This window comes from Physella acuta, unplaced genomic scaffold (genome assembly GCF_028476545.2).
Source record: "Physella acuta isolate Inbredline_101_S28 unplaced genomic scaffold, ASM2847654v3 ptg000578l, whole genome shotgun sequence".
NCBI lineage: Eukaryota > Metazoa > Mollusca > Gastropoda > Physidae > Physella > Physella acuta.
Genome location: NW_026732097.1, coordinates 262,109 through 288,574, shown reverse-complemented (window position 1 = coordinate 288,574; position 26,466 = coordinate 262,109). Strand labels below are relative to the sequence as shown.

At 31.5% G+C, this 26,466-nt stretch overlaps 1 protein-coding gene across 3 annotated transcripts; it reads left to right on the top strand.

Annotated features, from left to right (window-relative positions):
• Nucleotides 1-6,640: 6,640 nt before the first annotated feature.
• On the top strand, nt 6,641-26,090 carry LOC131946963 (uncharacterized). Of its 3 annotated transcripts, none has more exons than XM_059308025.1 (27): nt 6,641-6,685; nt 8,657-8,909; nt 9,203-9,347; nt 9,608-9,819; nt 10,202-10,370; nt 10,534-10,640; nt 10,821-10,979; nt 11,128-11,421; nt 11,701-11,845; nt 12,529-12,740; nt 14,192-14,348; nt 15,149-15,246; nt 15,348-15,476; nt 15,971-16,155; nt 16,449-16,608; nt 16,768-16,912; nt 17,534-17,745; nt 18,037-18,193; nt 18,462-18,559; nt 18,743-18,889; nt 19,205-19,603; nt 19,888-20,032; nt 20,146-20,357; nt 21,925-22,093; nt 22,718-22,824; nt 22,962-23,093; nt 23,670-26,090. In XM_059308025.1, the coding sequence occupies exons 2-27, from the start codon at nt 8,679-8,681 to the stop codon at nt 23,853-23,855; spliced, it is 4,512 nt and encodes a 1,503-aa protein (XP_059164008.1). In that variant the 5' UTR covers nt 6,641-6,685; nt 8,657-8,678; the 3' UTR covers nt 23,856-26,090. The 3 variants fall into 3 exon arrangements, with proteins under 3 accessions (XP_059164008.1, XP_059164007.1, XP_059164009.1); XM_059308024.1 differs by lacking the exon at nt 6,641-6,685 and adding an exon at nt 7,697-8,413; XM_059308026.1 differs by lacking the exon at nt 6,641-6,685 and adding an exon at nt 7,697-8,455.
• Nucleotides 26,091-26,466: the final 376 nt, after the last annotated feature.

Sequence of the window (26,466 nt, the reverse complement as noted above, 5' to 3'; positions counted from 1 at the left end):
TTCTCCAGAGAAAATGGAGACCGATTGGCCACACACTCAGGAAGCCTCTATCCAGCATAACAAGACAGGCCCTCACCTGGAACACAGTGCAAAGAAAAAGAGGAAGACTTGAATATGTGACCTGGAAGAAGACACCAAGAAGATCGGGTACACCTGGGGACAGTTGGAGAGACTAGCCTAGGACAGAGATGCCTGACACCAAGAAGATTGGATACACCTGGGGACAGTTGGAGAGACTAGCCCGGATACACCTGGGGACAGTTGGAGAGACTAGCCCAGGACACCTGGAGACAGTTGGAGAGACTAGCCCTGGACAGAGGCGCCTGGAAAGCTCTTGTCAGCGGCTTATGTCCAAAGAGGAGCGACAGGCTAACAACGTAATTCTGGAACGGCGTGGTCGGATGGTAGAGTTGGCGACTGCTAACCCGAAAGTCGCGAGTTCGAATTCCAGATTCGAGTCTGTATAATGTTCCTGAGTCCACCCAACTCTGATGGATAGCTGGCTAACGTTGGGGAAGCAAAGGCAGCTGGGCATAGTGCTTACAAAATTATTCCAATATATTCATGGTGATTGAAACAGATGAACTCTTCTTCATCCAATATATGTGTCTTCAGCACGAACGGGAAAAGATGATGATGAGTTTGAGTTAATTTCTTGTGTTTAGTCTGTCTGGGTGGTGGCGGAATCTCGTAATGCCTGGCGTAGTTTGGGCGACTGGTTTGAAGTAAGAGACCCATTTCAGCGTCTTCCATCTGTGACATCAACACGGAAACATTGAATTTTCGATCCCCCCCTTCCCCCCCCCCCGTTCCCCCCCCCCCCCACACACACACACAGATCTGCTGTGCAGTCGAATCCACTTGAAACTACCACCCCCATATATGTTCTTAACTAATTAGCAGACGAAAATAGTTTCCGTGACGTTAATTAATAATTAAGCGACCCATTTAGCTGTTTAAAGCACAAGCTCTGGCCTATAAATTTTGTACCAGGTTTAATTAAATTTTGTATTTGTTCTAACCTAGTTTATGCCTATTTAGTTTAAAATGGAAAATATTGTCATCCGTATGACACTATTTTCCAATCCAACCACTCCCCCCCCCCCCCCAACACTCACACTCCAAACAATATCTCCAAAAGGGGGCGCAAACATGTTTAATCGCTATTATCAAAAAGTACCTAATAATTAATAACTTTGATTATCTTTTATAAACTATAGATGGTAATATACAAAGGAGTAGCGATCTATTTCGGCGCCCAGGACGAACTATCAATTTTGCACACCCCCCCCCCCCCCACCTTAAAAGTAGGTCTATAGGCCTATATTTATTCGCGATGGTGAAAATGCAATCCCAGCTCCCTAATTTTGAAAGGTCGGGGCGCTTTTTACCAGTCACTTTTTATTTTGGTGTCACGTAATTGATGTAGAAAACGATCAAATAAGTCCGTAATTTAAATTTCGAACATTTCAAACGTTTGTCTCATTTTAAATTTGATTTAGTGATCGCTCCAGCGCATGACGGGGCGTTCCAAAACACGTGTTATTTTGGTTTTTAATAGGGCGTGTAAGTCTCGTTTTCTCTGACTTTGAATTAGAAATCTGTCCTGCTGTATAGAGTTTTGTCATGGTGGGGTGTTCAAAGTATTGTACTTGTTTGGTAAGTTTTGATGAATCGTTTAGATTTGGGAGTAACGGTGGAGGGCTTTTGCTGATATGGTTTCGTAGGTATAAACTATCGAAGTGTTAAAGTGTCTTATTATTTATTTGGCTGTTGTGTAGTTAAGGGTCTAGTGCAGGGGTCGGCAACCTGCGGCTCGCAAGCCGCATGCGGCTCTTTTGATGTCAAGATGCGGCTCTTCAGCTCCATGCACACATATTAATAATTTTTTATATTTTATTTTTAAAACTAATAAAAGTCATAATTTGTGTTTTGTAACACTCAGTGTTGAACGTATAATGATAAATATAAACAATTAACACTCGCTATTATATTAGAATGTTTAGTTACTCCCTATTTTCAATATACTTCCCCATCCCAAATTAAAACATTCAACTTCATGGTGAATATCACAAAGAAACTAAACGTGCTAAATGTAAAACTGCAAGGAAAGGAAAACCAAGCATATGGCTCGCTTGAAGAAGTGGATTATTAAAAAGAAATCTTTTTTTTTTGTTTGTTTGAAGACACGGAGAGCGATAAATTATTTAATTTTGAAAAATCTCAAAAAAATATGATGTAACCAATGCTACTATTAACATGAATTGCTTCAGCATTACAATAAACACGATGAAGGATGGATTCACTTAAAGATTTGAGCAATTCAAAACAAATGCAAGTATTCTGACGTTCATAGTAGATTCTCTCAGCACAAAAACAAATAAGGTTAATTAACTTTAAGCTATTTGGAATCGATGCTGGCTCGCTTCAAATACAATTGCTGGATTTGAAAACCAAACATCATTTGGATGGTAGGTTCACAGATCTTAAGAGCAAGTTAGGAGAGTTTGAGGTCCAGTAAAACATGCACGTTTCGCTGCACAAGTGGACAGCTCTAAAAGAAATGCCACAAGTTGGGACACTATTATGTGACGGATGCAATAGTCTTCCAGGATACTACAGTGAGGTAAAGAAGTTGGCATATGGAGTGCTGACGATCTTCGGGTCCTCATATTCATGCGAGCAAGCGTTTTCTTGCATGAATAAAATAAAAAGTAAAGAAACCAACTAACAAATAAAAATCTAGAGGAGTGCTTGAAACTAAAAACAACTTATGAGCCAGGTTTAAACAAACTTTTAAAAGGCATGCAAGGCCAAACTATTGTAAATATTTTATCATTCTTGCAGAGCTAGTTAAAATACCTTCATATTTTTTGTTAGAAACATGTGTATGTTTGTATTTGAATAAATATTATTTCATATTGAAAGCTATTTATTTTAAATTATATATATAGGGCCTATATATATATATATATATATATATATATATATATATATATATATATATATATATATATATATATATATATATACATATACATTTACATATATATATATATATATATATATATATATATATATATGTATGTATATATATATATATGTATATATATATATATATATATATATATATATATATCTAATATATAAAGCTCAGTTCTGTAACGTGTGGCAAAAAAAAAAAAGTTTGTCGTTGACAGTTCTACGGATTTAAGTGTTAGATTTTTTATCGTGCTCAAAGTCTAAATTTACGAGTCGAAAAATTACCATTGAAAGTCTTTAAAAACAATTTTCATTCTATTTACTTAGAAGAATAATTTTCAATTATGAACACGACATAAAATTTTTAAAAAGTGTATCGACGTTTATAAAATTTCTAAAATTGTGTCGGAAATGTATTGACTGCAAAGTTACTTCCCTTTAATGAAAAATAAATCCTTAAGAAGAGAGAATTAACATTTTATTACTTTGTTTTTGGTGTTAAGAAAAAAAAAATAATTACACAATTAGCGGGGATTGATTAAGTGCAATGTCGTTAGGTATTTTTAACACTGCCTTTTATTTATTCTATACACTGAACATACTGTTCAATAATTCTTTTTTTTTTTTTTAAATCAATAACATTTAATAAGCCAGGTCCTACAAATCATATACGTTTATTTCTTTCCATTTACGGATAAGCTTGGAGTATTATCATTTTTGTTCACTAAATTGAAACAGGCGCGTCCGCCGGGGCCCCTGCACGGTTTGATTTGGCACCCTGGGCTATCATGTGAGCGCTATGCTGCATAATTTTGTTTTAAACAGTGCGATAGACTATGGATAAGAAAGGTTACTATAGTCTTTAAGTGAATCAAATCCGGGCGTCCTCCGGCACCCCGACAGGGTGCTATTTGGCGCCCCGGGCCTTCCGGTGTACGCTATGGTATCTACGTTCGCGTGAGTTCAAAAGACTATAAATAAGTTATGCACTATAGGCGTTTACTAAGTTCAATCAGGCGGTGACGTCATGGTGCGTCCTCTGGCGCCCAGACAGGGTGCTTTTTGGGGTCCCGGGCCTCCCGTGTTCGGTTTCGCGCCTACGTTCATTAAAGTGAGTGCAAAAGACTATGAATAAGTTGGGGTACTATAGTCGTTTATTAAGTTGAAGTAGGCGATTCAGCCCCGTGAGCACTTTGCGTTTATATTCGCGTTAGTGTTTTCTTTGTGTTTAGGTTGGGTTTGCGTTAGTGGTTGCGTTTTGATTTGGTTCGTTTTTGTTCTTTCTTTTTTCGTTTTCGTTTGTGTTTTATTTTCATTGGGTTTGTGTTTGTATTTGTGTTTGAGGTTGGTTTTGCGTTTGGATTTGGTTTGTTTTCGTTTGTTTTTCTTTTGTGTTTTTTTTTTCTTTGGGTTTGTGGTTGGTTTTGCGTTTGTATTTGGTTTGTTTTCGTTTGCTTTTTCGTTTGTTTTTTTTCTTTGGGTTTGTGTTTGTGTTTGTGGTTGGTTTTGTGTTTGGATTTGGTTTGTTTTCGTTTGCTTTTTTCTTTGTGTTCGTATTAGTGTTTGTGGTTGTGGTTGGTTTGTTGTAAGTTTTTGTTTTCGTTTGTATTTGTAATTGTGTTAGCGTTATGTTTGCGTTTTGTTGTTTTGGTTTTGGTTGGTTGTGGTTTGGGTGGGCAATGCCGGGTTTATGATGATTACTAAACACACAGGTGATGGTCTTTAACAGAAGGGTTTTTCACAGAAGCCAGAGCAGGGCCTGGCCGGGACGGCTAGTATATATATATATATATATATATATATATATATATATATATGTATGTATAGAATCTACAGATGTAAAATCCTAATCAAATATCATAATATTGAAATAAAATGTTAGTGGCTCTTTAAAACTGGGAAATTTTGTAAATTACAACTTTTGGCTCTTCCGTCTCAAAAGGTTGCCGACCCCTGGTCTAGTGGAATCTGATTGGTAGTAGAGAAATGAGAATGTAGATGATGAGGTATCGTAGTTCTGGAGTTCGGGACTATCGAGTATTGTGGTATCAAGGTATCGAAGTGTGTTGACTGTTAACGTATAGTAGTTGGTCCAGTTAAATCGTTATTGATTGGGAGTATCGTTTGTAGAGCTTGGTCAAGTTAGGTGAGGTGGTGTCGTAGTTCTAGAAAATCTAGAGCATCGAGTCTAGTTATGTTTAGGTATCGAAGCTTGATATGTGTTGTGAATGTAGTAGAGTATATCGAGTATTCGAGTTTATCGTAAGTTAGATTATTTCAATTCAGTACTGAATACACTACAATGAAAAATAGGCGTTCTCTAGATGAAAAATCTTTAGTATTTTAGGAATCAATATTACCACTCTTAAAGTAATAATATAAATTATATAGGCTCGGATTTATAACTAACCGTAAACTTTGTTTTTTTCAAATTATATTTTTTTTTATAGTTAAGCAATAATTATAGCAATATCTTAAACAGTTACCCGTATTTGATTTTTTTAAGGCGTTCCTTTAGTTAAGGGATCCTAAATTTTCTAATTTTTATGATAAAATCGCGGTGTCCACAGATGACGTATGACATCAAAAGTGACTAGAAGTATGTTATAATAAAGCTGATATTTTGACTTTTAAAATAAAACTTACTGTTAAATAGTCAATGAGTAAAATATATTTTTTTGACAAGGTTAGATAAATAATATAAAATATGTGTTATATTTATTATGTAACGACTTTTAAAGCGTTTTATTGTGTTTTTCACACTTGGTTAATTTAGCTAATATTGTGCAAGTTTTTTCCCTTGAATAAAATTTTAGTATTTGGATTTCCAAATGGGAGATAATTCGTTGCTTAACGTTACATTGATTTCAAATTCCTGCACCGTAGGTTGACCGCTTACTTATAAATACAACTTTAACGATTTTCGTGGTCCCTAACAATCCAATACTCTCCTTAATGTAGTGTGTCCTCAAGAACAGAACGACAACAGTTCACTTGCAGGCCAGCGGATCTGGAGAATCTCTAGATCTATATAGATCTTGCAGTTGTTTCAGCCCTTGCCCATCTAAAGTTTGCTAAAACGGTGGCCGTCATTAGACATGGGGATGTTATGTTAAATATGTAAAGTAACGTAGCACTGTAGTTCAGTGGTTGTCAGTGGCGTAGGCAGAGGGGGGTTAGGGGGGGTCATAACCCCCCCCCCCCCCATAGACCCCTCGGTATATATAAAAAGTATGAGGGGGGGGTGCAAATCGAAAGTTTGAGGGGGGGTGCAAATCGAAAGTTTGAGGGGAAGGGGTGCAAATCGAAAGTTTGAGGGGGGGGTGCAAATCGAAAGTTTGAGGGGGGGGGGGTGCAAATCGAAAGTTTGTCCCCGGGTAAAAATTGGAACCCCCCCCCCCCCCCCCCCCTTGAGACGATCCTGGCTACGCCACTGGTGGTTGTACATGCTTTGTCTGCTTTTAATTGGTAGCTGCCTTTAGACTATAATTTACTGGAGGCGCAAGTAATTTAATTAATCCTAAAAAAAATTAATATTTGAGAAATTGAATTTTTTTAAAGTACGCATGCACTTCATTTGTGTAGATCTAGTATTATGATGTTTTCTTTCACGAGCAAACATTTTAGTTCGCCAAAACTATTTTTAAACTTGTATCACGTGAGAGTGATGAGTGTTGGTCATGTGACAATGAAGAGTAACCTGGTACGCTTTGTTGTTTTCTTACTGATACTTGACTGATACTAATACTGCACTTGATTTTCTGTTTTTTCTAATCAATTATTAATTTCGGGATTTTCAGAAATAAATTAATTTTGAAATAACCATTTCATGGTTGATTATCTCTTATATGGAAAAAACACAATATTACAGATATTACTTTAAACAAAAATAGTAAAATACATGATGATAGTCTACACTACACTAGACTACTCATCACTACTGTTACTGTCTACCTGTGAATGGTTGAAGAATGGAAAGTTCTTTTTTAAAAATCTTATTGATATTGAAAGATTAGTAATATTACTACTATTATTTTTATTAGGGAGGCCTATTTTAAAATTAGATCTATTTTAAACTATTTTTATTGATGGAAATGCAAATAACATGACTCGGTAATCTATCGTTTTGGGTACGTAAAATCGTCCGCGACTAGTAATGTGAAAAACAGGTGACTCCTTAAATTTTTATAATTATTTCACATTTTGAGGAGGATTTATGATTTTTAAAATACAAAAATGTTTCCTTGTTTCATTTATGTACCTGTTTTTAAACAATTGAATTAAAACTTTTCAGTAATAAATGAATACTAGCGATGTTTCCAACAGATGCAACCATGCTCGTTTACTATAGCAGCCATCTTGTTTACGTTTTATTTTTATAAGATTCAGGGGGAAGCCACTCTATTTTACAAATGGCTGCTGTTTATATAGCAAATCTTGCTCGCAGACACTGCTGTTTAAAGTTAATTTCTGGCCATTGATTATATTTAGCCATTGATTTAGGTTTAATATTCATTTATCTATAAAATTTGACACAAAAATATTACAATATACTTCTTTTAAAGCCTTGACGATGAGGTAACATTTTCGTACACTAATAGCCGCTGGCGATTTTACGTACCTAAAGCGATAGATTACCCATGACTCTATACTCTATTCTAGTTGTTACTAATGTTACACCACATAATTAATTAATCATTGTAGTTCTATTTAGGCCTATAATATTTTTATCACACATTAAAAGAGGCACATAGAAAAGCATTGAAATATTGTCTAATTAATTTATTGAAATTATTCAAGCTACCCTACCGACCTACGTTTACACGTCGTTATGAGTACGTACGACCCTACTTGACTTGATAGTATTTTATACTGTAACAGTTTCAACAGTACAGTACACTCAAACTACACTAGTAAAAAAAAGTTGGTATGCCTAAGTATTAAATTAAAATTAGTAATGTTATCATACTACTACAGACTACAGTACAATTACACTATTAGTACCACTATCTTTTATAATTATATTATTAATATTTATTATTATAACTTACAGTACTAGATCTAGTACTAAGTACTAGATATTATATTAAATTATAGGCTACATTGAAACTTAACTCTCACTGCTAGTATTAGTAGACTTGATATACTGCTAGGCCTACTCTACTCTACTGTAACTGTAGGTCTACTCTAATTTAGTACTAGATCCAGTAGAGTTATATCTAGATCTTGCACTACAATGAGTACACAACTCACTCTCAGTGCTACCTAGTAGACTTGATACTGCCAATGTGAAAAAAAGGCCTTTGTGCCTACAATTGTAACTGTTTTATGAATAAATTTGAATAAATTTAATCTAGTAGTAGATCCAGAGTTATCTTGCACTTCATTGACCACACAGCACACTACCACACTACTACATAAAGAAAAAAAGGTCAGTAGGTGTACCTTCCCTTTGGTAAGGATCATATTTAGGGTAGGTGTAGGCCTAGTTTTCACAAGCATTCAAATATCAAACTACTTTAGTGGTGTTCTAATTTACTAGTGTATGGCCTACTAAAATTCTGAAGCCTTACTTATCATTGCAAATATTTTCACCTTAAACTTCAAAAGCTTATTTTATTGGCTACTATTACTATTAACCTATTTAAATTTCTTTTATTATATTTTTTAACAGTTCTGACATAACAGCTCCAAACATGTTTGTGCCTCGAATATGTAGCTGCCTGCTCCTATGTTTACTGACTGCATCTCATCTTCATGCTGCTAAAGTAGTATCTACATTCAATATTGACTCTGATCCATTGCCTAGTGTATTGACAAAAGATGAAGTAACTAAAGTTAAACTCGGCTACACATTAGCAGAAGGTGATTGTCCATGCAGCAATCCAAAATGGTGTGAGCCTATTGTAGATGTACCTGAAAAGGAAGTATGCAATTATTTTTTTAATTTTGCAGTAATTTTTATAATTTTTTTGCTTTAATCTTGCTTTTTCTTATAAATTATTATTTATAAATGAACATTTATAGCTGTTTTTTACATGGTATAGATTACCTTAACTTTCTGTAAAAATCACTATTTAAAAATAAAACTTGTCACCTACAAATTGCAAAGATAGTTAAAAATTAATAATACGTATGGCTGAAAGCTTGATTTAAAAATCTAGTGGTCATTTTGAAAATGTGGTTGATAGTTGATAATTTATGAATTCTTCTTTTTTAGGTTTTTGCATTCTCAATAAGAAATGACCCCAGCCACTGGGCACGTTTTGATTGGTCTAAGCTTACCACGGTTGTTATGTTTGGATACCTCAATGAGTCACTGATGTGTCTTGCACATTCTTTCAATGTCAGGGTTGTGTTACTAGGTACTAATGCATTACTTAACTAATCTCTTAAAACTACACAATGTAACAAGCTATTGCAACTTTCGATAAAAAGAAGTGTTCAGTTTAAAAAAATTCTGTTTTTATTTATAAGGCTGGTTTTCAGATTTTTCTACTATCCCATATTCAAAATTGTATACACTAATTGTTGAAGTCTCTAATGGAAGTTAATATTTTTTTAATTCCTATACTACTGTCTTCTGAAATTGTTTTAAAGTTGTTGAAACATTGTTTAATTTCAGGGGATATTGATGTCGCAACATTTACAGATCCAGGGAAAAGGCAGTTATGGATTCTAAATCAGCTGGTGTTAGTTAAAAATAATTTTCTGGATGGAATTAATTTTGATTTTGAAGGTGAGGTTGCCGCTAATGACTCCACTGTAAGAGATGCCTATACCACGCTGGTTAAGGAGGCCAGTGAATATTTTAAAAAAGAACTACCCCATTCACAGGTATGTAATTTTGTTAAAGTAATATCTATAATATAAGAGATAATCAACCATGAAATGGTTATTTCAAAATTTATTTATTTCTGAAAATCCTGAAATTAATAATTGATTAGTAAACCAAGTGCATTATCAGTAAATTAAGCTTATCTGCTTATAAGTTTAATAATTTTGTTCAAAGCTTGTTTCAAAATGACTATTATTTTAATTTTTATTAACCACACAATCTACCTTTTTTTTTAATTGGTTTCAATTATTTATAGTGAAATGTTAACTGATAAGAAAATATTATTTGAAAAATAACCCATATCTCAAACTTTGTAATGTAAATGTAATGCATTGTTTTACTTTCATTGCAGTACTTGTTTCTTCTAAATTTTATTTTTAGATCAGTGTTGATGTTGCCTGGAAACCAAACGTAGATATACGTTATTTTGATTATAAAGGCCTGGCAGAATATGCAGACATATTATTTGTTATGGCTTATGATGAACAGAGCCAGATTTTGGGAGAATGCATTGCAGGACCTAATTCAGCCCTTGCGTCAGCTAGTAATGGTAATTAATAATAGAAAACTAATAAATGGATACAAAATTTTAGAGATAAAAAATAAACAATATGTAGGTTCCATCTTTTCTTACAGAAAATAAAAGATTATAAATGTAAAGGTAAAAGTAGAAATAGTTAACATTACTCAGTTTCTGGTATTAATGATTACAGGTCTTGAAGCCTACCTCAATGGGTATGATAAAAAAATACTTGCCAACAAACTAGTACTGGGAGTACCTTGGTATGGCTATATCTACCAATGTATCAGCCTAGTAGGGGTCAGTTGAATTTCCTTATTGTTTGCTGTTGATTATTTGTGTCTTAAAATTTGACTGAATCAATTGATTTTTAAAACTATTTTTGTAAATAAGTGTAAAATACTTTTTTAATGTTTGTACTTGCAGATTAACTTGTTTTAACCCAGCTGATTCACATAACCTTTGAACTTTTTACAACAGGATAAGTGCTACATACAGGAAGTGCCTTTTCGTGGTGTCAACTGCAGTGACGCAGCAGGTAAACAGTTTGACTATGGCTACATTTATAAACTTCTTCAGACCATGCCAGGAAATTACAGGTGGAATGCAACATCATCAACTCCTTATATAACAGTTCCAGTTAGTATTTGCTTTTTTACTCTACTATTTCTATTTGTGAGATTTTTCACACATTTTCATTGCAATTTTATTACAATTGTAACTTAGGCCTAAGCAATCATTTTTGTATTCAATAATTTGTTTTAAAGTTGTTTTTTTTTATGTTTAGGGTACATCAAGTGCTCAGGCTTATCAAGTTCAGTTTGATAACCCGCAGAGTTTGAAGTTAAAATATGATCTAGCCGCATCACTTGGATTGCGCGGGGTAGGAATGTGGAATATTGACTCTTTGGAATTTACTGATTCAGACATTGATACAAAAATTAGAAGTGATATGTTTGGAGCTCTTCCTTCAAGAGAATCAAAGAAGATTCATAGAACCAAACCTAACCCTACAGGTGGTGTGTGTCCTTGCAGTAACCCTGCTTGGTGTGAACCTATTAAAGACATCAACAGAACCGAGGTAAAAATTAAAATAATTTTCAATACGCTTTGATTTTTTTCCCCTAGAGCTAGAGATTTGCCTTAAGTGCAATATTTATTTACTGCTAAAATGTACTTTTTAATTACTTTGTTAAGTTGGCATTAAAATATCTAAACCTTCATAAAAAATGTCATGTTTTGTTTTTTACTTAGAGTAATTTTTTTAATAAAAAGAAACTTTTATTTGCTTTACTTGTTTAGATATTACATTTTTTACTTATTTCCATACTTTTCAAGAATTCATTTTCATGTTAAATAGGTCTTTGCTTTCTCCACTGTAAATGATGACAAAAACTGGAATCAATTTGACTGGTCCAAAATAACAACAGTTTGTATGTTCAACTATGTGAACATATCTCTTATGTGCTTGGCTCATTCGCACAATGTTAGAGTTGTTATCAATGGTAAGTAACTGATGTATTCTTTCTAGCAATATGTTATTATATTGAGACTTTAGATGTAGTTAATTAAATTATTTGTTTTCATAAATGTTTCCATTATACACTTTTAATTATAAAAGAGGCAATAAATAATATATTCAGGATTGTAAATGTAATTAAAATAGAAAAAAACTTTTGTTAATGGTAATTTAAAAAATATACACACACTCTATCTTTATACCAAAATAGATGGAAAGTAATTGAAATTTAAACCATAATTTACATTGAATTATGAAGAAATTAATAAATATTCAAAACTAAATATAGTACTAAAGTACACAAACAATTGCTTATAATAAAGAGAATCTCACAGTTATGTATAAGATCATGGGACATCATAACTTAGCTGTAGAGCACCAGACTGTTAACCTGTCTGGACTTCGAATTGGGTTCAAGTCAGTCGAGCATATCTGAGTCCACCCAGCTCTTATGAGTACCTAACTCACTTTAGGGAAACAAAGGCGGCGGTGCATAGTGCAGCAGTCATTGAAACAGATGAACTCTACTCCATATGCCCCATGATGATGTACAAGATCATAAATATTGTGTGTCTATTCCTATTTTACAAATATTGGATCAGTGGAGCTTATTTTGTCTGGGTAAGACATTCTATTGACATTCACCTTCTGTCGTTGTTCCACCCACAGGAAACTTTGATGAGAAAACCATGCTTGATCCCACCTTGAGGCAACAATGGGTGGCCACTCAACTACAAACTGTCAAGGATAACTTTTTAGACGGCATCAATTTTGATTTTGAAACTGGTGTCAGTCCATTACAGAAGAACATAAGCAACGCCTACACTGCTCTTGTGAAAGAAACTTACCTTGCGTTTAAACAATCTTTACCTTACTCTCAGGTATATTTCAACTAGCCTCTGTAATAACGGCTTATTTGTTTAGCCAAATAAAACTGCAACATTCCATCTATATGCTTTTTGCTTGTTTTGTTTTGTTTTTATTATGGATAGTATAGAAAAGTTGTAGTTTTTTTTTTATATATTGGTTTTCAAAATTAAACTGCCACTTGCCTTTTTGCTCTTTAAAATCTTTACTTTAGACTTTAAAATTTGTGTTCACTATCACTTTTCTAGTTTTTCATGTTTTATAAATATGACTTTATTCATTAATTATTAAACTATATGGAAATTTCTGTTTTAAATCAGCACCCAATGTCGTTTTAATGAAAATATAATTGTGCTATAATCAAAATCATTTTTAAAAAGTTAAATTTTAAATTTTATACTTAATCTTTTAAATTGTTAAGCATGGAATTCTACAATAATATTATTGCATATATTAAATGCCTTCAAAGCTGTAAAAATACTCTAAATCAGGTATTTAATTTTTTCCGTTCTTGAAACGTATGTTTGAAACTTACATCAGTTTCAATAAATAAAACATTAAGACTTTTAACTGAAACATATAGCACAATGCAATATCTATGGTTTGGTCTGCTTTACTTTTTATCTGAGGGATACATGTTCATTAGATTTTATTCTAAAACTGCTTGATTTGACAACATAAAAGCAAGTTAACTATTTTTCAAGATTTTTAATGCACATCAAAATATTATTTTTTATCTTTATTAAATGCAGTAGAAAATAAATGTACTTACAAATACTTTGAAATGATTCACATGATACTCAGACATATTTTTAGCATGAAGACATGACATACACTGTTCTCTGAATATAAGTGTCAATTTTTAGCATGAGGACATGACATAAACTGTACTCAGAATATAAGAGTGTCAATTTTTTTAACATGAAGACATGACATACACTTTTCATGGCTTGCACTTTTTACTTATTATAAAGATGTCATTTTATTTTTCATTCTTTTGCTCATTGGCCCAATAAAACAGAATTATAGTGCACAAAACGCTAACATTATTATCCTTATTAAGTAAGATTTGTTTCAGAACTTTGTTTTTACAGTCAGTGTTTTTTGTAAATGTATTTTGTTGAAACTATAGGCATTGTTGATTCATGCAAAACACAGAAGTTTGGTTCACACCATAAAAACTGTTTTGTTCTTCATTTATTGTCTGATAATCTCAACAAGAATAAACATTTGCATTTAAAATTTCCTTTTATTTTATTATTCTTTGTTTGCTCATTGAAGTTCCATTAGGGTAGCTTAATGTAAGATAAGACATTATATTATTAATATTTAAACTAATACTAATAACTGATTGATTATCTTTTGTTTAGCCAAACTATTTCTAGAAAATTCAGAGAAATTATAGACTGTCAGTGTCAGATTGTACTTTGATTTTATATTTAATATGAAACATACGCTCTTTCAGATAAGCATAGATGTGATAGACAATGCATACAGCACCTATCGTGCATATGATTACAAATCACTTGCTCAATACTCAGATTTCTTTTTCATAATGGCTTATGATGAAAGTGGACCAAATCATGTTGGTCCTAATTCCTACTATGACCAGGCTTATAATGGTATGTCTCTTAAGTGACTTATTGAAATAGCATTTATTTTATAGAATTATCTCCCATACATTTATAAAAATATAATCAGGGGAAACTACTTATAAAGTAATCCGTAAACAAAAACCTAGATAAGATTATTTTCCTACCAACAATAAGTTCTTAATAAGATATTATTATTAGTAGGAAAATAACATATTCATGATAGTTTGTTTATGTGTAGATGTTTAAAACAAATTATTTGCAGCAAATATGTTTAATTATTTATTTTTGTTGAAAAGGCAAACTTTAATGTTTTAATATACCTAATCATACAAACCTTCAACTTCACATTTTAATAATGCACGAGTTTTAAGTTATATGAGTGATCATAACACTATCATTTACAAATTAAAGATTATAAAAATCATTTATGGCAGATTCATGTTGTAAATACTGAAGTTACTTCACTTATTTATTACTACATCAGGACCAGGTTTTTAAGACTAAATTATCTCCCTTAGCTTGCCATTTATAAAGAGTCAATATTAAGGTAAAGTAAGGGGTGGTTGGAGTGCATGATCAACACTGGATAGCCTCTTTCATCTAAAACCTGCCTACCCACCTGTAGTTTATACAAGACTGATCAAATTAATCTATATAAATAACTACATAATCTGTCGCTAGGCACACTATCAAACACTATATAGTGTTTAACATAAGTATAAACATATAAAACACAGTTGCAATACAAAATCCTATACTTTTTTGTCACCATTTATGTGACTGTAAACTTCAGCCTTGTTTTTTTTTTTATCATCATCACAATCCAGCTATCAAATCCTTTGTAGAAGATGGTATCTCTGCCAGAAAACTTGTGCTAGGTCTACCGTGGTATGGTTATGTCTATGAGTGTTTTATTCTAATTGAGGTAAGAACTTTAAACATTCAGATAAGCAATTTGGGCTGCTCTCTAAACTAACCCATTAGAAATGCTTTTTTTAAAACTTTTTTGCTTTAATTTTTGTGTAGGAGCTGTGCATTCACAAACCAGGTTCAAGCAATCAGTTCAGCTACTCCACCATTTATTATATTCTCAAGAATGTGCCCAATGCCTACAGATGGAACTCTGTGTCATTGACTCCATTCTTCTCATATAAAGTAAAATTGTTTGTTGTTTTTTACTTCTATGATTAAAATTATCTTTAATAATAAAATATTTTAAAATTGAATAAAACAATACAAAACAGATGTGGAAAAAAAGATAATTTTTTTGTAAAAATAGAAAGAAAAAAAAATTTAAAATGCATACATTTGATTAACTAACAGCAGTTTTATTCAATTCATTCACTGATCAAGCTAAATTCAAAAATAATTTGTTACTTTACATTAAATGCTTTTAAATTTATTCAGTGTGTTGGGTTGGCTTTAGAAATTAAGAATTAAAAAAAAATATTTAAAAAACTGTTACATTACAAGAGAGAGTTCATAAGGTCATTTTAGGCTAGGTAAAATTTTCCTTTTATATTACATTTTTTCTATAAAAACATTTTTATATTTTTCCATGAACAATCAGATCCTGATAAAGAAAGTGTATTGCTTTGGTTTGAAGATAGCTATATTTAAGGAACACACCCTTGTATCTTGTTTAACAGGATTCCAAAACCAACAAGATTTACCAAATTCAGTTTGATGATCCGAAAAGCTTGTCTTTAAAGTACAAACTTGCTGCATCAGAAGGTATTAGGGGTGTTGGAATGTGGACCATAGATTGTTTGGACTACTCTAACTCCCCAGATGCTAGGGAGATGAGGGCAGCCATGTTTGGTTGTCTCCCTGGGTACGATCTTCTTTTTTATTATTTTCTACTGTTCATAGCAGTGACTGTTTGGAAGGTAAAGAACTAGTCATTGATGAAAAACATAAGAATTTATTTCCTTGCTCAAGTTAATGCTTAAAGTTAAATAGTAGAAGTTCTCTTAGAAAGAAAATATGACGTTTGAACAAATGTGAAATTAAAATTTGTGATTTAAACTACACTTTAAAAATGTTAACCAACAAAGCAGACACATTTTATATAAAAATGCATTAACATTATCAGAAGAATTTAAATTACTTTAATTATTTTCATAGTGTTGAGGATTTGAAAGAATCAAGTGAAGAAAAAGACCTGGAGCCTGGACTAATTGCTCACAAGGAAATTGACATAGAACTTTCTAAAGCTCCAACAGCAAAATGTCCTTGTAAAGATGAAAGCCTGTGTGAACCTATAAAAGACACAACAAGAAAAGAGGCATGCTAGTTTCTAGGTTTTCTGTAGTTGGGATTGATTGAATTAAATATGTAAAAATTATCTAAACTTGTTTTTGCACATAAATTAGTTTAGTTCTATTTTGTTTTAATTTGGAGATTTAACCGAATTTTGTTATATTTTTCATTTCTCTTTCTTTAGGTTTATTTTTTTTCTATATCAAATAATGCAAGTCACTGGAGTAGATTTGATTGGGCAAAAATAACAACAATCTGCATGTATAATTATGTTAACCCTGAACTGATGTGTTTAGCTCATGCACACAATGTTAGAGCTGTTGCTCTAGGTAAGCCAGTAAAAGATTTATTTTTTTTTAACTTTCTGCACATTAGCACAAGAGTTCTCTGTCCTGGCCCATTCTCCACTGGCTCAGTGTAAGGTGTCTGCTTATTTTGACTTTTTTTTTTTCTTAACCTTTTTTTAACTTCTCATGTTGCATTAGCATTTACAACATCCTTAAATCCATGCTTTTCTATTATTTGCTATTTTTCCCATTTCTTTCCAACTATTTCCAATAATTTTCATTGCTTTTTCAATTTTCCTATGCATGCCAGACTTTTTGGATCTCATTCTTTTTCTTGATTTTTGTGGATTCCATGATATGCCTTGTCTGATAATTTTTGTAGCCAGGTTTTTTTTTCCTTACCTATATGTGTCGGCTCTTTTTTGGTGGTTGTCTAATGATGTTTGCTGTCACACATTAATAAATCAATAATTCTTATGGTCGAAGTAGATTTTCAACCTAACCCAATACAAGTGGAATAAAAAATTCTTTTTGTGATCTAGAATTAACACAGAGGTCCACACCTTCTTTATCTGATTTTGTTCTGATTTTATTTAGAAGTAATGACTACAGATAATAATGGTCTATCTATGATGATAACATAAGGGAAATAACTCTCCACAGGGGTAGTAACTGAGGTCATGATGATTACTCCTGAACTTCGGCAACAATGGGTGACCCAGCAGTTACAAATAGCGAAGGACAACTTTTTAGATGGGCTGAACTTTGACCTTGAGATAAACATAAGTCCAGAGCAGACAGACTTGAGGGACGCTTACACTACATTGGTCAATGAGACAACGCAAGCTTTTAAAAGAGAACTTCCATATTCTCAGGTGAAGATCTTGGTCAAAATTATGTCTTCTTTTTATTTTTGAGGTTGTAAGAATTCTTTGTCTTAAATGTATATTGTGAATTTCTACCTAATAAATAGCAATGTTTTGATTGTAATGCAACAAAGAAGAATAATGTATTCAAATAGAATCATATTTGCCTATTTGATTATTAAATAATTAATATAATTAATCAGTTATAAGTTGTTTCAGTGTTTTCAGCATTACTATGTTATTATTGTGTATTATTGAACCATTTTTTAAAAATATTGTGTGATTATCCCAACTCCATAGATAAGCGTAGACGTACAAGCTGACGCCTACACCGTCTCCAGGTCGTATGACTATGTAGCTCTGTCTAAGATTGTTGACTTCTTGTTCATCATGGCCTATGATGAAAGTGGTTTTGATGTTGTAGGCCCCAACTCCGATGTCCCAGATACATTGAAAGGTAGGATATTTTCCGTCTTCGTTTAGTATTTTAAAATGACGAATGTATTGTACTTGTGTGAAAAGAAAATTGTAAATTCCTACATTTTATAACATATACTTATGTAATGATTATTTTCTGTTAAACCTGAAATAGCACAAAAATGTTTTTTTCTAAAAATGTTTTAATATAAGCTTACTAATTTACTTTAAATTATATACATGTTTTATCTTTTCTCCTGTGTAAAATATATAAACGGTCTTAGAGTAGATTGTTTTTATACTCCTAGGAATTGATCATTATTATCAAGAACAGATAACTGCTAACAAATTGGTGTTGGGGTTGCCATGGTATGGCTATATCTACCAGTGTGAGAAATTAGTTGGAGTAAGCAGTTCATAGGTCCACTCTCTTATGGTGTAGGATACACTATATTTTAAATTAAATAATTTTTTAAAAATATATTCATATTATAGTTATAAGATGATGATAAATATCTAATTATCTGAGGAACTGTGGAACTGTGGAACAAATCAGATTTTAATGATATAATTTTTTTAACCAACTCAGGATAACTGCTACTACAATAATTCTAATGAGCTCTCAGCAAACAAAGCCAGGCAAGTAGATTATAGAACCATCTACACACTCTTGAAGGCCAGACCTGAGAAATATCGCTGGAATGCCACAGCTGAAACTCCTTACTTCTCTTACACTGTAAGTTTTAACCTGTTTGGATATATCACTTAGGATAACTTATAGCCAGCACATTTTAAAATAATAATGCAGATGTAGTCTCACAAAAGTTAATGTTCTTATTTTTTTTAGTTATCTTTGCTATTCTTTTTTTTTAATTTGCACTTTTACAAACAGTGTTATTAATCTTTATCATTAAAATTTGAAGAAATAAAATTTGAATACATGTCCCGTGCTGGTTGAGTTTATACTTTTAGTAAATCTCAAATGTATATTTTGGTATATTTTGTCAATCAGTAACATTCTGTTATTACATTGATTTTTTTTATCTGACAGGATTTAACAACAAATGCATCATATCAAGTTCAGTTTGACGACCCTGACAGTTTGATGATTAAATACAAACTGGCTGCAGAGTTAGGTCTTCGTGGCATTGGGATATGGACTATTGACTTTTTAGACTATTCTGATACACCCGAGGGCTTGGATATGAGAACATCCATGTTTAATGCTCTCCCTTATGTGAACCCATATGTGGTGTCTGATGCAGGGCTGATTGATGTGGACTATACAGCTATTGATGAGCCTGAGTTTGAAATAGATGATGTGAACATTAGTCCTTACTCTGCAGAAGTGAGAGCTCCAGTCTATGACACTGATACAGTTGCATTCAGTGACTGCCCTTGTAGTGACCCAAAACTTTGTGAAAGTGTTAAAGATACTGACAGGCAGGAGGTAGGTCATTATGTTTTTAGTGATATTTGTTTCAGTTTATTTTTGAGTTTGTTTTTAATAACAGTGTAAAAAATAGGAAAAATTATTATTTTTGAAGTAAAAGTATTTATTTGATAACAATAATAAACCCTAAACAAGAATGAGTTTGGTACTCTTTAACTACAGCAGTAGTTTCTTCAATTTATTTAACAGCACTAATTAACTGATTACTTTACATATAAATTATCTGAAGTTTTTACAACATATTTAGCTTTTAACAATTATTTTGTTTTATTTTGTGCAAGGTTTTTGCTTTTTCAATTTCAAATGATGAGAATAATTGGAAGGGATATGACTGGTCAAAAATAACTACAATTTGCATGTTCAAGTATCTAAATTCAAGCCTAATGTGTTTAGCACATTCACACAATGTCAGAGTTGTCATTCTTGGTAAAAGCAAAATACAGTTTTTAATATTTGTAATTTAAAATAATGTAGAAACTATATTTTAAAACATTAATTTTTAAACCACTAACTCTATAATTTGTATTGTTTTAATAAAGGTGAGGTTACAAAAGAAATTATGATGTCACCTCAGCTGAGAAAAGACTGGATCTCCAGTCAATTACAAATAGTCAAAACAAACTTCTTAGACGGTCTTAACTTTGACTTTGAAGGATCTGTATCTCCCCACGAAGATCAAATTGCTGAAGCTTTTACTTCCCTTGTTAAGGAAACTAAAGAAGCCTTTACTGCTGAGCTACCCTTTTCTCAGGTATGAACATCTGCTGGACATTGTTCTATTCAAGGTATCTTTATTTTCTCTCTTTAAAAATAAAAGTTTAATTAATTAGTCAATATTTAACTCATTGACTTTATTTTAACACAAAAACGACCTGATTTTCATATTTAATTATATTGCATATTATTCTTTAGATATAACTAGCCGTCCCGGCCAGGCCCTGCTCTGGCTTCTGTGAAAAACCTTCCTGTTAAAGACCATTACCTGTGTGTTTAGTAATCATCATAAACCCGGCATTGCCCACCCAAACCACAACCAACCAAAACCAAAACAACAAAACGCAAACATAACGCTAACACAATTACAAATACAAACGAAAACAAAAACCTAACAACAAACCCAACCACAACCACAAACACCAATACAAACACAAAGAAAAAACAAACAAAAAAGCAAACGAAAACAAAAACCTAACAACAAACCCAACCACAAACATCAATACCAACAAAAAAAAAAAAAACAACGAAAAAGCAAACGAAAACAAACCAAATTCAAACGCAAAACCAACCAAAAACACAAATACAAACCCAAAAAAAAAAACACAAACAAAAACGAAAAAAGAAAGAACAAAAACGAACCAAATCAAAACGCAACCACTAACGCAAACCCACCTAAACACAAAGAAAACACTAACGCGAACCTGTTTTAGCTTAATGAACGACTATAGTACCCCAACTTATTCATAGTCTTTTGCACTCACTTAAACGAATGCGCCTGTTTCAATTTGATGAACAATTTTAATACTCCAAGCTTATCCGTAAAATACCTACAACATTTGCACTTGATCAATCCCCGCTAATTATGTAATTATTTTTTTTTCCCAACACCAAAACAAAGTAATTAAAAAGTAAATTATTTTCGACTAATGCAATGGTTTTATAAAGGGAAGTAATTTTGTTTTCCTAATTTATCAAAGGGAAGTAAGTGCTATAGGACTAAATAAAGACATAATTAGAATTTTTGTAAAAGATGATATTTTTTTTAAACTTGTGTTTAATGAACATGCCGACAATTATTACTGTAATTTGAAAAATGAAAATGATTTCCCAACACTTTCAATGGTAATTTTTTAGCTCATAAATTTAGACAAATGCGCACGCTAATTTTCTAACACTTAAATTCGTACAATTCCAACGACATACAAATGCATTACATACAGAACTGAGCTTTATATATTAGATTTAAACTATTCTGTGTATGCCAAACCTCTTTACATTACTTTGTTTTCCTTCATCTACCCCCCAATTATTTTGTAAAACGTTTGTTGAATGTAACACACTGTAAGACTGTGCACATATAGTATTTTGTATTACTTTTTTATTTATTATAATGTTATATATCAATATTCTCACTTAGCTGCGTAGTTTTGTTGTTGTTGTAAATCTCCAGCACAATGATTTTACTTGATTTACAAAAAAACATGCTGCACGTGAATTTTTTCTTCTCTGGTTGGGAAATCAGCAAAAAAATAGCCAAAACATTTGTTTACTAAAAAATCATTCATAATTATTCACCAAACATTCTCTCTTGTTGTACACAGATCAGTGTTGACGTTCCATTTGCAGCATCATTACCAGACAGGGCTTATGACTACCAAGGTTTGGCCCAGGCTGCAGATTTTCTCTTTATTATGGCTTATGATGAGCAGTCAGCAACCACTGGTGGAAACATTGCTGGCCCTAACGCTGGCTATTCAATAACTGAAAATGGTATGGGTGGAATAGTAGACAGTATGTGTGTGCAGAGGGTTTCATAGCATATTTAATGTAATGTTTGGTTAATAGTGTACAGTATGTAATGATTGTTTAATGGTATATAATGAGGGTTTCAAAGCATATGAAATGTAATGTTTGTTTAATAGTATCAAATATGTGATGGTTGTTTAATGGTATACAGTATGTTAGGTTTGTTTATTAACACACAATATGGGATGTTTTGTTGGTTTAATAGTAAATTATGTTTGATAATTAAGTCAGGTAAAATAATAATGGATTACAAAAATGTGAAACATCTAGATTTTAACCTTTCTAGTATTTTCGTGTAACCTATTTAGAATTATTTACTTTATGATTGGAAGTGGATTTTAAAGTATTAGTAATTTATGGTGGGGGGGGGGGGGGGGGTAGAGTTTAATGGTTTAGTTACACATTTTAATGCCCATCTTAAATTAATCCCCTCTTCTCCTGTGATATTAAATTTGTATAGTGCATAGGAAATAACAAATGCTAAATTTTTGTTGTATGTAGAACACAACTGAACTTGTTTGTACTGGTTGCAAGTTTTTTTTCTCTATATCCTTACCTAGTTTACTACTCAAATATTTTCAATTTTAGGACTGCTCAGTTATATGATGGGTCCAGGTTGCCAGATAAGCTCTAATAAACTTGTGCTTGGGTTACCCTGGTATGGGAAAATTTACCAGTGTACACAACTGGTTGAGGTAAATGTCTAACAACTCTTCTACTATAATGTTATAAATTTTTTTTATTCTTTAGTTCTATAATTAAGTCACGTAATAAAATATTATATATAAGGTTCAAAACAACGTAATTAAAAACAAATCATATTTTTCTTAAGGAACAATGCATATTTGATGAAACAAGTGGGGTGGAATATATGAACTACACTGAAGTTCAAGATGTTTTGGAAACTATGCCAGATAAATTGAGATGGAACTCAACCACTTCCACACCTTACATAACCTTTCAGGTAAATTTAACTCTACATGATATAAATTTAATTATCAGACCAATGACCTAAAAATCTAGTTGAATGGATAATTGTGGTTTCTTTGAATAATAGTTTAAAATTAATAGGTTATTTTTTAAAATTCTGTAAAAGAAAAGGAGGAAATGTTTGTATATTTATAACATTGTTTGGTAGTGCAGGCTCTTCACTTTTATTCATTGTATCTCACCTTCAATGCAACTTCCTGTATCTTAGTTTAACAGAAATGATTTATTTTTTGACTTGCTCTTAACTTCAAGGCAATATCTGTGTTTAAGTCTGCATACTGAATTTCATCTCATAAATTATTTTTAGCTAATTAACCAGGAAAAAAAATTGGTAACACACCCCATTAATCATGATTAATGAACTTACCTAGTATTTAGAAATTTCCATAAGAAAGTTTGTTATAAAACAGTTTTTATTCATTGTGTAAAAAATAAAATGCATTAAGTTGCCATTATATTAAAATGTAATGCTTTATATATTATAAGAATATCTTTTGTTTTACAAAGTATTTATAATTTTTATACTAAAAAAATAACTTTCTGTTTTAAGAATCCTGAAACACAGGTGAGGTACCAAGTCCATTTTGATAATGTCCTGAGCCTGACGCTCAAACATAAGTTGGTGATGAAGTATGGTCTTAAAGGTGCTGGCATGTGGACCATTGACTACATTGATTTTTCAACCACAGAGAAGGGAGAAAGGATGAGGCAGGAAATGTTTGGTGTTTTTAATTAATATTTTTTTGGCATCCACAAAGTCATTTGAAGGAAAGCTACTACAAAGTATGGATGTAGCTTTTTAATATATAGCACTATTTTATATATCTATATATGAATTGTAATTTTTTAAAAGTAAGCTAATAAAATCATTTTTAATAAAAAGAAATAGAATAAACCTTTTTAACTCAGTATTTGAAGAGCATACATTTTTAAAACTGTTTAAGTTGGAGGTTGAATCAGATAAGATTTTCTTTTTTTTACATGTTTTATATTTTTTCAAGGACCAGTTCAGAAGTTTTTTTACATTTTAAAGTGGTGCATACATGAACTTTCCTGGCTGTGTTTGTATTAAAGTCCTGCTGTTGTGATTTATAAAGTACAAGTGGGCCCTCCTTGTTGAATGCTTTGTAAATTCTGCACAAAATATATCCAAACTGTGATGAAAACACTGAAATGTTTATGATGTTAATGCTATTAATATTATTTATTTCTTGTACATTTTTATAACTGAGAGCAATACTTCTAATTTTATTTACATAAAGTTGTTTTTTTTAAACTCACTGCAAAATTTAAATATTTTATTCAATATATTACATTCCAATACAAAGTATTCCTTGTGTTTGATTTTTTAAATGTGAAGAGAATCCATTGATCAAAGTAAATATATTTTTTTAAAGTACTTGACTTTTATTTTTACTACATACTACTTCTAAACTTTAAAGAATATCTTACAAACAAAAAAAAAATGAAATAATACATGTAATAAATGTATAATATCCAGTCAAAAAAATGTATACTAATTTAGACATGACATGATGAATCAGAGAGTCGAGTTTGGGCAGTAACTGAATCAGGTTAGGGAAAGTAAAAACAGCTAAACATACAACTGACCACACTGTCCTTTCATATATAGAAACTGAAGAGCTCTACCGCATCTTCCCTATTGATAGCCAGGTTTAAAAAGATAACTACAAATTTTTACTTAAATAGAAATACATTAAGTATTTTAAAGTCACATTAAAAATATGAATAATGAAAATAATTTACTGAATATAAAGCTAAGTAACAGTGTAATTTCAATTTAAAAAAATAGATATACTACTAAAGGCTACTCAGAAATAAATAAAATAAAGCAAAAATAATAACTAAAATTATTTACTTTTATTGGTGTTCAATTGTTTACATTAGCAACTGAATCTTAATGTGTAATGAGGCAATTGGGAAAACAAATGACAATGACAGTATGCAGAGTAAATTGGTAAATTCCCATTTCTGAACCATCATAACTAACACATTTATACTCACTTGTATAAAAAAAACTAAATAAAACCATTACCATACAATGTTAAAACATTTTTTTTTTAAATTCTTTTGAGACCAGTAATATTTTGTAAGACAATTGAACAATAAATTGCATAACCCAAATGGAATAAATAACTAAGTAAAAGACAAATAAATGACACCCTGTTACAATCTGCAAGAATAACAATTAATTTTTCCAAAAAGATGAGTTACAGTATTTATTAACATTTTATTTTACATTGCTTGTTCTAGCAATCCTTTCAATGTAACTTAAAAGCCAATATTTTTTACTATTAAATCTAAAGAAAGAAATGTATCTTCTTATTTTAAGTGCTTTTAAATTCTATTTTTATACCTATTTTTATGTTTGTTTCATTTTATCATTAAATAATTGAAATAACTTTTAATTAAAAAAACTGTGTACCCTAGTTTGATCATCCAACATTGGAAAGTTAAAGAATCAAATTTATAAGAATTAATAATTAATATCAACAATTTTGGCGTAACATTTTTTAAAATTTAAAGTCTCTAAAGATCAGGTTTTTACTAGTTATCTAAAACAGATATTGATTTTCAACACTTTCAAAGTAAGAGAAACAATAAAAGTTAGTATGTTCAGTAAGATTGTCATTGAAGACGGCAACATTTGAAAATGTATTAAAATATTTACATGTATTTACATTTATATAACGTTGTTAGGAGGTCTTTGAGTGAAAAAATTATGAAGTTACAATTAGATACCATAATTTCTAAAAAAATAATCTAATGTTAGTTTTCCTGTTATAATGTGAAAATAATCTTATATAATCTGGCAACCAAAGTTATGAATAATACAACCATATTGTTACCATTATGATAATCATTACCAACAGTAGTTCAGAATAGAAGCTACCTTGCTTTTGTTACTAAGTTCATATCCTGAATCAAAAAAAGCTATTACAATACCAAATGAAGTATAATAAAAAAAACTAAAAAGTTGTTTCTTCTTCTTCTTCGTTCTTAATTTTTAGTGTTGGAAAGGATCTAGCTTTATTTGCCAGAGGGTTTGAGCTCGAGACTTTTTCGAATTTATCAACCATGAGCTTTTGCCGACTCGACCAAGTCTCCACCACAATTAAGGATACTTGTCAACTGGTTATGCACCATATAAAGTTGCTAAATTCTTAAATTATGAAAGTGAATGTTTTCATCTTTTCCATGAAGCAAAAGCAGAGTTTTAAACTATGAATTAAGCAATCAGATTAAAACAATCAACTAATACCTTAGCTCTGGGACTTAGAAAAAAATATTAGATCTGCAATATTCAATGCTGCTTACATTCTAAA